This window comes from Siphateles boraxobius, unplaced genomic scaffold, assembly GCF_051911475.1.
Source record: "Siphateles boraxobius isolate OS27281-9 unplaced genomic scaffold, OSU_SipBor_1 24, whole genome shotgun sequence".
Lineage (NCBI taxonomy): Eukaryota > Metazoa > Chordata > Actinopteri > Cypriniformes > Leuciscidae > Siphateles > Siphateles boraxobius.
This window is the reverse complement of record NW_027508855.1, coordinates 11,274,338-11,286,796: the sequence shown is the minus strand read 5'-3', so window position 1 is coordinate 11,286,796 and position 12,459 is coordinate 11,274,338. Positions and strand designations below refer to the sequence as shown.

The window sequence follows — 12,459 nt, the reverse complement described above, 5'->3', positions numbered from 1 at the left end:
ACGGATTGACAATCTAAACTTGTTTGTTTGTGATGAAACTTAAAGAAATCATGAATGTGCTTAATTTCATTGAAATTATATTTAAAAAAAATGTATATGAGTGATTTCAAAATATACTGCTGGATCTGCAACCCATCAGCTTTGGTTTTTAGTTAACTTCTTGGCCATTGTTATTTGTCTAGATGCATATTACATTACTGCATATCAATCTTTATTTTATACTTTGCCTGAAATGACAATGTCCACCGCCTTGAAATATCTATCTATCTATCTATCTATCTATCTATCTATCTATCTATCTATCTATCTATCTATCTATCTATCTATCTATCTATCTATCTATCTATCTATCTGTCTGTCTGTGTCCTAGTAAGACTGAAGTGGAGTCCATATAGCGTTAAATATTTGCTTTCATAAAAGCAATGGGAACGGGGTCATGTCTGCACCCTCTGGGCACAACCAATAAAAAAGCAACAATGCTCAACATTACAAGCCAAATATGGGTATCTTAAAGGCACAGTGCTTCTTTTAATCGTTACATGTTGCATAAGCCTTTTAGACAGATGCATCTGGCGAAATACAATTTGCAAGAAAATGTCAGTGTCTTCGACAATGTAAACTGAAAAAAAAAGGTATGATTGATTTTTTATTTTAGAAACCTTCACCTGAGTGACATTTTTAATGTACAGTATGTTAAATTGCATGAGGATGGCAAAATCTAATGCCAAGTACAGCTAACATCACAAGCTTTCACCTCTCGGTTATCAATGAGTTGCAATGCCAGCATTACATGTTTTTTCATTTGTGCATTTGATCTAGTGGACGGACTTCAGCACCACTGATTGTTTCATAAACTGTTTTTGCAAAGCAAACAGAATTCCTTCCGAACTGCACTTGCAACTTTAGGATGCCTGCTTAAACTCATCCAGTGGGTTGGCTGCGTGTCAGACCAGACATGATTGAACCCTCTCCACTTAGAGCTTTAGAGAGTTCATATGAGGCCATTTGAACAGACAAATGAAGCAATGTTCAAACAAGTGTCTGTTGTGTCACACATAACCTCCTAAATCCAAGTTAGGTGAAGCAACTTTTTCATAAATGTTAAAAAATCTCAAACTGCAGTGTGAGCAAATATAATATAAATGACACTACTGTCGGTCAGGTTGAGCCCTCAAAATTGTAATATCGTGTATATATATATATATATATATATATATATATATATATATATATATATATATATAATAGAGTTCCCAAGACTTTTTGGTCAAATTGTATATTACATTTATTAAATCATTTTTGGACCACCGTTTAATCTCAGAGAAAATCATTTAAGTTTCATAAACACAAAAATATGACACATACAGCGCAAATAATACAACAGGAAGCAACATTGCAGGTGAACAACCCTGATAAAAATTATACAGTACAAAAGCAAACCTGATATATAAATCTAGGCATACTATGCAAAGATACCAGTTAATGTCTAGACTTCACAAAGATTCCGAGCTTTCTAATACAGATCAGTTAATGACGCAAAATCCTCAACACACAATAATTGGCACTGGTGCATTCAACTGGAGAGACAATGTGAGAGAGAACTGGGTCTTTGCAGTTATTGAGTCAGAACATCTCCCTTATGTTTGATGTAACAAATAAAATACATTATATTCCACAAATAAATTTAGGACATGACATTGGTGCTGGAACTTTCAACTGAATTATGAAACAGTTTGGGAAGGAAAATATCTATAACATTTCACCTTGAAATCATAGCTAACAATAAAACTTAATTTCCATGGTATATCACTGTGGCTTCTCATTCACATATATTCAAGGTACACATGACTATTTTAAAATATAGGAGTATTTGCTGAAACATGTATATTGTATAATTATTCTCAGTTGTCCATAGTACTTTTACAATAATGCTGGTACATTGCAATTACACGCATGTTTGCTAATTGCAGATTCCTTAAAAGCTGGTGCTTATTTTGTATGATGTATAAACCGGGTAACATCCTTAACATATTCATACAGTAAAAAATGTCCTGATGATGGTGCATGCACTGATTTCCAGTAGGCTTGAGTTTCACTACAGTAGTCATTGGCAGGTCTAAGAAAATAATGATAACTTTGATTTGAAAATAAACACTTTTACAATGATGCAAAAAAAGAACATAAAATGTCCCCAGCTTTCAAAAACACACTACAGTACTGTTCAAAAGTTCGGGGTCGTTGAGATTTATTTGTACCAAATATGTGAAATATTTCTTTAAAATAAACCGTTTTCTATTTTAACATTTCAAAATGTCATTTATTCCCGTGATGGCAAAGCTAACTTTTCTCCAGTATTCAGTGTCACATGATCCTTCAGAAATCAGTTTGGTACTCAGGAAATATTTTATATTATTATTAATGTTGAAAACAGTTGTGCTGCTTAACATTTTTCTGGAAACTGCGATACATTTTTTCAGCATTTTCTGATGAACAGAAAGTTCAAAAGAACGATTTTATTCAATTGAGTGCTGAATAAAAGTATTCATTTCTTACAAACCCTCCAAACTTTTGAACCGGAATGCATTTACTTCAAATATTGCTGTGCTAATCGTGTATCAAAAATAAATAAATAAATCAATTCATGGCATATTATGGAATGAAAATATACTTAAACACTGACCATTAATACAATTTCTCTTAAAATGAAAAAACATATAAAAAGTAAAATTACAGTAATTTTTATCTATGAAACAGTGATTAAATGTTCAAATTATATAAAAAAACAAAACATGCAAATTAGTTTCAGCTACAAAGGTTTACTGCAAGAGCAGGAATGGATGAGCGTGAATGAGAGGCAACAGAGAAGATAGCACCCGGGTTCAATTAGTTGCCAGGCATTTCATTTTCAATGCCACTGTGGATGAAACCATAGAGGCCACCTTTTTAAAAATGATTTACTAAGCAGCACTAATATGTAGTGGGATTAGCACACTATTCAATCAATCCCTTTCTAGAAGTATATTAAAATGGTACATACAATTGATCAAATGATCTCATGCTGAGAACAAAGTGCATGACCAGGTTTCTCCCTGTACGTACTTATCTTAGCACATGAGAACACCTCTCTCTCTTAGCTGAAGTTGGACAGAGACACTGGTGTAGATTGCAGCACCGTTATTTTGCTGCCAGGAACACTGGTCAGATATCCTCATGAATCTGATGACTAGCTGCTTTCTGAAAGCGATTTCCACATACATCTCGATCCCCGATAGTGCCGATCGGTCCTGAACTCAGAGTAACCTCTGGTGACCTCAAGAAGAGACAAAGGAGAGATGAAAAAATGCAGTGATACTGACTAATCTTCACACTTTGAGTGTTTCTAAATCAACTCTCAATTGCATTGCCTTCCTGATTTATAAATAACACACACACACTTACAGAAAGTGCCCAAACAAAGCTTATGTGAAAGGCGTAACACTGCGCAATGGAATAACACACTCAACTCAAGGCTTGAACACACACACAGACTCACAGTATACAAAAAAAGTCCTGATATTTACTCAAAAAACAAATGGGCGGCTACAGTAGAAATGGACACTATTAAAACATTCTACGACAACAGGGCGAACATAATGGACTAATTTCAGTTTATCAACTGGAGAATTAATCAAATTTCCATACAATGCTTGCCTTACTACGTTGGGACATCCTGAGAAAAAGGGGACAAAAAAACAAACTTTTTTCTTCTCATACCATCCCACAAACCCCAGCTCTAAGCCTTAGCCTGGGGCGAAAAACTTCATTGGTCACTGGAGCGCTCCAGGTTTTCAATCACTCTGCTCAAGCGGATGTTGAGGAGGCGGATCTGGGTATCGAGCTGGTCGATCTTCTCCTCCAGAGTTCCAGATCCGCCCCCTTTCCGCCAGTACGCACCCACCGGTCCCGTCATGAAGTACACAGCCATGATAAAGCACAGCGGCAGCACCGCCTTTTCTGGGTCGCCCTCAAATTTCTGCAGGATGTACAGGCACGAGAGGGCGAAAAGTGCTACGCGGGCCAGCCAGAAGAAACGGCCGAACACCGCGTGAAGGATGTAAAAGAAGCCACTCAGGAACAAGGACAGGAACCAGTAAGCCACCAGCAAGGCTGCCACCAGGAGGAGCGCGCGAGCAGGAGAACTGGACACGGACGATGGGCTGAAGTAGTGCGTCAGGTTAGAGGCTGAGGAGAGAGAGGAAAACGGATGGAAAAGAAGCAAAGAGAGATAAATTAAGGACATGATTTTTGCATTATACACAAACAGTGACGATATGACATTGCAGATATATTCATAATATGACATAAAAGTGTGATCCAGACTTACAGTCAATGCCCATAACATCAAGCAGATCCACCCAGAGTTTCCACAAAGTGTCCAAAAATGAATCGACTCCATGAACGAACCTCTCTGTAGTTTTTGCAAAGAACTGCAAAAAAATTGATTTTTTAAAATAAATAAAGAATGCAAAAGATGCAATGATCTATTAATTATGATATTCATTTAATATCATTAACACAAGTACGGGTCACAGAAGAAAATCACTCGATTTAAAAAAAAAAATCTATCTATACATGCATTTTCATTTTATCTACATTAAATTTAATCTAAATTAGATTAGATTTATTTTAGATTAAAGTAATTTTATTTTAGATTAGATTTATATCACGCATTAAGATTTCTTGCACTGTGACAATATTTTTATGAGTAAATATGCGTATTCCACCTTCTGTCTCATTGCCATAATGCGTGACATTTTAGTTTTTTTGTAATTATTATTATCAGTAATGATTAATTTAAAGTCATCTATACTCTATTATTTAAAATAATGTATAACTACTTCACATATTTGTTATATAAATGATTTTTTTATATTACATATTTATTATATTAGTTTCATTTACAGTAATAAGAATGACGTTTTTTCCATTTTAGTAATGGAATAAGGGGTGAAATGTGCAAAATTACAAATAAATAGTTGTCCATTCAAAAAGTAAACAATGTCCATTAAAACTGCATATACGTTCATATATTTTATAGTATAAATTAAATATACAGTTAAAATATTACATTTAATAACAGACATTTAACTTAATATCAATTTTAAGACAAATAATAAATCATTATTATTAGGTAGGCTACTATATAACATTGGACAATCCATTATTAAATCAGTTATTATTATTATGAAGCGTAACAAGCTAGTGACCTATATAAACAGAACGATGCATTAAACAGAATGCTCTCGCTCTAGGTAGGCAGGTCTCTAGGTTTTGAGACACGGCCACTGAAAGCTAGTTATCTCGGTATGCTCTAATGTAATGCACCGGCAAAAAAAAAAAAAAAAAAGACAAAAAAACTAAGCGCTAACAAGACAATATCGCGTGATCTAATATGTACCTTGTACAGCGCCCTAATGTTCTCCTCTCCGAAGATATTGCTGAGGGTTTGGTAGAAGCCACTGGCCGCCCTCCTGAAGCTGTTCTGACTACTAGAGTCTTTCCTGCTCCGCGCCGTCTCGGTCAGCAGGACGAGGGCCAAAAACATGCCCAAAACCACGGCTAATTTCGCACCTTTCATTCTCAAAGACGACCTGACAACCGGTGAGGTGCAATGGAGAAAATGCTGGAAAATGCAGCGATCGGATAGAGCTTATGATAGATTGAATATAGTGGTGTGGTGTGCCGGAAGAAGATGCGGCGAAAGAATAGTGAATAACTGCAACCGGAAGCAACCGGAATATATATATATATTTAAATAAAGGTCTTAAAATTTACACAAGTATGCAATATTCATTTTTTGCAATGATGGTTTTAAATTTAAACCAGTTTTTTTTTGGTAAAGATTCTACCCAGAATAAAAGATAAGGAATGAAATTAAAAGCTTCATAAAAACCATGAATGCAAAAAAGGATACGGTTTTTCAAAATAATGTTTACATTAGATTAGTAAAATAAGATGGTTCTAAAAAAAGTTTTCATTCTCAAGGGTCCCAATTTAACCTTGGTTTTACAGACAAAGCTTAAACCTAGTCCCAGGCTAAAATGCATGTTTGATCTGTTTAAACTGAAAGCAACTTGGACTGGCATATCTTAAAATGTCACTGCCATTGTTTTGTCTCAAGATGCACACCAGTAATGTTTTTCTAAGGCACGTTTATAAAAGCTACTTAAATGTCCTGATTTAACTTAAAATAAGTCCTTTCTGTGAAACCAGGCCTTAAAAAAACAACTATTTTAAATAGTACTTTAAATAATACTTAATATTATTGTTTTACTGTATTTGTGATCAAATAAATGCAGACTTTGTAAGCATACTTCTTTAAAAAAACCACATTACCGACCCCAAACTTTTGAACAGTACAGTATTTTTATATTACAAAACTCTATTATTATAAGTTTATTTTAAATGAAAACAAACTGTTCAGCTCTTGTGTATAAGACTTCATCAAAATGGTTATTTAAAGGCAAGTGGTTTATTAACAAAATAAAACATATATCCTTAAAGTAATATTTCACAGAAAAATGTAAATGATGTAATGATTTACTCACCCTAATTGTTCAAAACCAGGGGGACCTTGTTTCCCAGCATCCCCTGGGAGTGAATCATGCAGGTTTGACATGAGGGCAAGTAAATCATTACAGAATTTACATATTTCTGTACTACTGATTACAAAGATATGGTTTACATAGTAATTTTTAACATTTATAAACAGATTCAGATTTTATCAGATTTTAAAAACAGACACTTAAGTGTTTCTGTCCTCAGTTGGGTTTAAAGTATTTCATTATGTTGTTACACTGGTTGCCTTTAGCAGCGTTCTTCTTGTCTTTGGTATTGGAGGTTTTATGCGAGTGTTTGGATGGGATTTTGAGGACCGGTTTCTGCTGTTTCCACTCTATCAGCAACTCCCTTTGCACATCAGCAGGAAGTTGTGAGAATACATGAGGGTCCACATTTGCAGGGATATCTGATTGAGGTGCCTGAGTGGTGGGTGGGATATCATGACTTTCCGTGTCTTTGATGAGCCCAGAATGTAATTCCATTGTGGACTGAGCAGATGACAAGGTCTTGTCGAGTTCATGGTTATGAGAAGTAGAATTTCTGCGATAATTCAGTGCTGACTGACAGCGTTCAGGTGTCCTTGGTTGTTTAAAAGTCAACGTGGAATGATCCGCTGCATCGTCTTCAAAAGATGTGTCAGCAGATCCGTAAATGAGCTCTGCAGAGTCATTATTTTGAAAACTGGTAATCAGCTCCCTCTGAATGTGCTCAGGAAGGAGTTTGAATACTTCCGGATCGACACCTGGAGGCAGCTTGGAACACGTCGTCTCCTCTGGAACGTTGCTCATACAAGACTCTCTAATGTTCATGTTTGTAACTCTTGAGTGCTCATAAACAGGCTGCATGGGAGATATTGGGTTGATTGAATTTGGCTGTGTTTGTGATTCTTGGGCTGGAGATATCAACATGTGTTCTATTGGTTTAATTCTGTTCCATGTTTTATCTTCTTTATGTAAAACATCTGCCTGAGTAAACTGGGAATTTGCTACAGACTCACAGAGATCAGTTTCCACCTAGTGACAATTCAAAAGACAGTTTCTGTTAACTTTTGGTTTTTTCAAGTTATTAATGACTTAAATCAGCATATAAAAAGTTTAATACATAACTGCAGTTAGCAAGCCCTATATATAAATACACTACTGTTCATACGTTTGAGGTAAGCTATTCAATTAATCTAAAGTGACAGTAAAGATTAAAATGTTAGAAAACTATTTCATTTCAAATAAATGCTGTTCTTTCACAAAAAATAAAATGATTTAGAAGTACAACAACTTTTTAATATCGATAATAATAAGCACCAAATCAGAATATTAGAATGATTTCCGAAGGATCATGTGACTTTGAAGACTGGAGTAATGGCAGCTGAAAATGCACCACAGAGTTAAATAATATTTTAAAATATATTAAAATAAGACAACAGTTATTTTAAATTGTTATATTATTTCACAATATTATGTTTTTTTTACAGTATTTTTCAAATAAAATGCAAGCATTGGTGAGCATAAAAAAACTTCAAAAACATTAAAACAATCTTATACGAAATCTTTTATTTTATATAAATATAAATAAAATAAAAGGTGAACAGAATTATTAAAAAATAGTCCCTAATAAGCTTTTATCAAAGTTAAGTTCAGAGATGGCTTTGGAAAAACAGAAAGCCTTAGCATAAGTTTGGTTGAAAATGAAGACAGGCTGAGTTTTTGTTGTATTTTATAGTTAAAAAAGCAGATATTTATTATGTTTTATCAGAACTAATAACTCTAAAATGAGGACAATCACATGTACTGACCTGCCGTTGAGATGTCATTTGTGTTGTTGTAGGAGATTTCTGTGTGAAGAAAGAGGCGATGGAGCTCTTGCTGGAGCTTTTAACATGCAGGTTACTAAAACACACATTCAGCAGGGTCAGATGGAACGGGTCACGTGTGTCCACCATTTTATGAAAGAGCTTCACTGACAATGACAGTAACTGGGGCACAGCCTCACTGTTTCCTAAGATAAAGAAAAGGTGAATATGAATAACAACAGCACAGCACAATCATCTCTCAATAATTTGTGTACATACCGTAAAGGCATTATACAGTTAAAGCATGCAAAAGAGCAGAACTGTACCGCATGTGATCTTGAGCCCGGTGTGGTTGGGTATCGGACACTGTCGGCTCTCTCGACTGAACCAGCGATTAGTGACCGTGTATCGTCGAATCGTTAGTCTGAATGTGTGTGGCTGCCTGCCGTCTTTCTGCATCCTACAGATCATTTAAACAGGGAAACAAACAACAGACATGCCTACAAAAGTCTATTGTGTTTTACTTTACTCTGATATTGTAAAATATAGTTTTCACCTCTCAGTCAGGCTGGTGAGTAGTTCCTCAGTTTTTTTCACAACTTCCTCTAGTGTTGAAATTTTCTTGAACGAGTCCTCATCGCTGAGAGACTGAAATATATAATTTATTTGACAGATTTTATCTTTCGTGCAGCATCATTCTTGCATTGTTTGGGAATCAGAGCTTGTAAAAATTAAAAATTGATATGCTTCACAAATATTTGGATATACTGTATACACTATCGTTCATAGGTAAGATTTTCTTTAAAGAAATTAATACTTTTATTCACCGTGGATGCATTAAATTAAGCAAAAGACACAGTAAAGACATTTATATTGATAATGTTACAAAACATGTTATTTCAAAAATATGCTGTTATTTTGACATTTTTATTCATTCAAGAATCCTGAAAGAAATGTATCACAGTTTCCACACAAAAATTAAGCAGCACAACTGTTTTCAAAACTCATGATAATAAAAACTTTTTCTTGATCAGCAAATCATCACATTAGGGTGATTACTGAAGGATCATGTGACACTGACGACTGGAGTAATGATTCTGAAATTTCAGCTTTGACATCGAAGGAATAAATTACATTTAAAAAAATATTAAAATAGAAAACAGTCATTTTGAGATTGTTTCAACTGTATTTTTAGTCACATAAGTGCAGCATAATAGACTTCTTTCAAAAACAGTTATGTTTCTACAAAGTAAATGTACAATATTTGTTGAGTAAGGTAGAGTGATAAAGATTCTTTATCACTCTAGCTTACTCTTGACACTGGCATTATGGTATTGTTGGCTCTTGTATAATAAACTGAGGATAAAGTTTATGCCTAAACGATGTAAAATGTAATGTAATTCATAAACAAAGAACCGATAACACCCTCAGAAGAAAAAATTGCACGATCAAGACTACGCCTGAAGGATCTATAATAATAATGGAGCATACCTGAGGAGGACCTGCAGATGTGACTGGAGACTCATCAATGCCACAGGCGAGCTTTTGAATTCTTTTAGCGGTCACTTCACCAAACTCCTTCACCAGGTCAGGCAGAGGAAATAACTGTAGATCTCTCACACTGACCAGACCCAGAGCCTTTAGCTTCTCACGTGTCTTGTAACCAATCCCTGTAAACACAGCCAATGTTTACAGAATATAAACAGTATATGGAATGAGATGGGTGAGTTTATGTGTCATCTTACCAGGCACTCTGATAAGTCCTGTAAGGCTGCTCATGAGCTCAGCAGTGTTGTACGGCAGGAGGGTGGTTTGCTGGTTGGGTTTAAAGGTGCCGGACACCAGCTTGGCCAAGAGTTTGTTGCTAGCGATGCCAGCACAGCCTGTTAGTCCCAGCATGCTGAAGATGGCTTGTCTCATCTCGGCTGCTATCACAGAGCCTACAGCCAGTCGGGCGTTCTCCTCATCAACTGCCACACCTGAAGATGAGCATGATGATTTATAATGACTGGAAATCTCTAGCAATTCTCCCATTGAACATGAAAAACAACAAGAAAAACGGTACGCTGAATTCTTCCAATTTGTTAACTGCCACTTATGGGGTCTGAAACAGCAAACTTTGAATTACTAGTCTAGGTTTGTAACCAGTACCCTACAACCACTGTTTTTAAAACCGTTGGTACTATCTTGAAGTGGCGCTACGACTCACATTCATGTTTATATATGTGTCCACTGAAGGAGAGATCTGAAATACGGGTCTCCTTCAGTCTTCTCTCCACCATTTCTGTAACGTCCATGTAGTTTTCATCAAAGCCCAGCCTCTCCACTAGGGGGCAGTATGACATCAGCAAGTCTTGGGCAGACAAATCATTGAAAAGTTTAGCATTATCCAAATATACACTTCAGTTCAAAATGTATTTTTTTTAATGCTTTTTGACAGAATTTTATTTTGCTCACCAACGTAGCATTTACAGTATTTAATCAAAACTACAGTAAAAAAAACAGTAATATTGTGAAATATTATTATGATTTGAAAGAACTGCTTTCTATTTTAAAATATAATTTGTTCCTGTGATGGAAAAGCAGGATTTTAGCATCATTTCTCCAGTCTTCAGTGTCACATGATCCTTCAGAAATGATTTTAATATGCTGATTTGGTGCTTAAGAAACCTTTCTTATTATCAATGAAATAGAAATCTTTTGTTACATTATAAATGTATTTACTGTAATTTTTTAACAATTTAGTGGGTCCTTGCTGAATAAAAGTATTTATTTCTGTAAAAAAAAACATGCCGACCCCAAACTTTTGAATTGTAGTATATAGAATATGCAATATATATATATATATATATATATATATATATATATATATATATATATATAACTAATTATAGTATAGTATATTCATTGTTATTAATAATTATATATAATACATATATTTAATATACAAATATATACACTTAACAAACGCATAATAAAATATGTAAAGAAAAAAAAAGTATGATCTGACCAGTGACTTTGTAGGATATCTCTCTGTAATTGGTGAGATCTTCTCCTTTCACTAGCACCAGCTGTGGGCATTTCTCCACTGCATCAGTCACTGACATCAGCTTGGTCACGCCTTGTTCTCTCGCCACATAGTTACATGTCACAATAATGTATTTCTGCTGTATGCCTAAGAGACCAAAGATGTAGACAGAGGCAAGTATGGTATTACATCAGAAGGATAGGAAAGAAATTTGAGTATTTTGATGAATTTGTAGTCAGTTTACTTACTTGACTGTGCACATTTGTATATTTATGATTGCATTTGTTTTGCAGAACTATTCATGTGTTTTTTTTGGTCTGTATTATCTCAGTAACTGTACCGAGACATATTTGTTGTATATTTAGTGATGTGTTTTAAAGTTTATACTCTGGTGTTTTACCAAGAGGTTTGGTTCGGAGAGCTGGATTTCGGATCATCTCAACTTGTGCATAGAAGCAGTCCAGGTCAAAATGCAGAATCACTTTTTGAGATATGGAAGTAACTCTATTAGTGATACTTCCTTCTGAAATGATAAATCACATAAGGACAGTCAGACGCAGTCTATTCAAATTAAAGTCTTTATAGCAAACTAAAGCTGTCATGAGAGTCATATGCTGTGCATTTAGACTAAGCAAATATGTGTGCGTGAGTAAATAATGTCCATAATATTCATACTGAAGTTCACATAGTTGTCCAGCTATGAACCCACCTGTCTCCAGCATGTCTGACTCTAAGCTGCGATCGAAGTCATTATTGTCTCCCTCCTCATCCGTGTCCATCTTTACTATAACGCAAGAGACAGATATGAGGGTATATGATACGCACAAACGAAGTAGAACAACACTTTTAATCAACAACAGCAAAACATGTCGCCACCAATATCAAAACATAAACCCACATTTGCTGACATTTTACTGCCACCTATAGGTCTGGAGCAACATACACAATACATTATACAAAATATAAATAATTATTTCGTTTAATTGGACAGTAAACCAGTGGTATTAATGTGGCATATGTATTGCTATCTATTGAGTGCAAAACA

General features: G+C 35.0%; 2 protein-coding genes across 3 annotated transcripts; both read right to left on the bottom strand.

The window, feature by feature from the left end:
* Positions 1-1,260: 1,260 nt before the first annotated feature.
* On the bottom strand, positions 1,261-5,769 carry bri3bp (bri3 binding protein). 2 transcript variants are annotated; one of them, XM_077241468.1, is made up of 4 exons: positions 5,438-5,759; positions 4,364-4,466; positions 3,754-4,221; positions 1,261-3,310 (listed from the first exon to the last, which is right to left on the bottom strand). In XM_077241468.1, exons 1-3 carry the CDS (start codon positions 5,615-5,617, stop codon positions 3,800-3,802), a joined length of 705 nt encoding a protein of 234 aa, XP_077097583.1. In that variant the 5' UTR covers positions 5,618-5,759; the 3' UTR covers positions 1,261-3,310; positions 3,754-3,799. The 2 variants fall into 2 exon arrangements, with proteins under 2 accessions (XP_077097583.1, XP_077097582.1); XM_077241467.1 differs by having other exon boundaries at positions 1,261-4,221; positions 5,438-5,769.
* A 722-nt stretch (positions 5,770-6,491) lies between these two features.
* On the bottom strand, positions 6,492-12,314 carry poli (polymerase (DNA directed) iota). Its single transcript, XM_077241465.1, has 10 exons — positions 12,124-12,314; positions 11,815-11,937; positions 11,397-11,561; positions 10,596-10,739; positions 10,132-10,365; positions 9,878-10,056; positions 8,943-9,034; positions 8,713-8,846; positions 8,390-8,592; positions 6,492-7,613 (listed from the first exon to the last, which is right to left on the bottom strand). The coding sequence occupies exons 1-10, from the start codon at positions 12,191-12,193 to the stop codon at positions 6,801-6,803; spliced, it is 2,157 nt and encodes a 718-aa protein (XP_077097580.1). The 5' UTR covers positions 12,194-12,314; the 3' UTR covers positions 6,492-6,800.
* Between the last annotated feature and the right edge of the window lie 145 nt (positions 12,315-12,459).

Bases quoted from the DNA above. Each gene is read 5' to 3' on its own strand.
- bri3bp (XM_077241467.1), bottom strand. From the start codon at position 5,617: ATGAAAGGTGCGAAATTAGCCGTGGTTTTGGGCATGTTTTTGGCCCTC. The intron at 4,467-5,437 runs GTACATATTAGA...ATTTTTTTGCAG, and splicing joins ACATTAGGGCGCTGTACAAG to TTCTTTGCAAAAACTACAGA. The intron at 4,222-4,363 runs GTAAGTCTGGAT...CTCTCTCCTCAG, and splicing joins TGATGTTATGGGCATTGACT to CCTCTAACCTGACGCACTAC.
- poli (XM_077241465.1), bottom strand. From the start codon at position 12,193: ATGGACACGGATGAGGAGGGAGACAATAATGACTTCGATCGCAGCTTA. The intron at 10,740-11,396 runs GTCAGATCATAC...TGTCTGCCCAAG, and splicing joins GATATCCTACAAAGTCACTG to ACTTGCTGATGTCATACTGC. The intron at 7,614-8,389 runs GTCAGTACATGT...AATTGTCACTAG, and splicing joins AAATGACATCTCAACGGCAG to GTGGAAACTGATCTCTGTGA.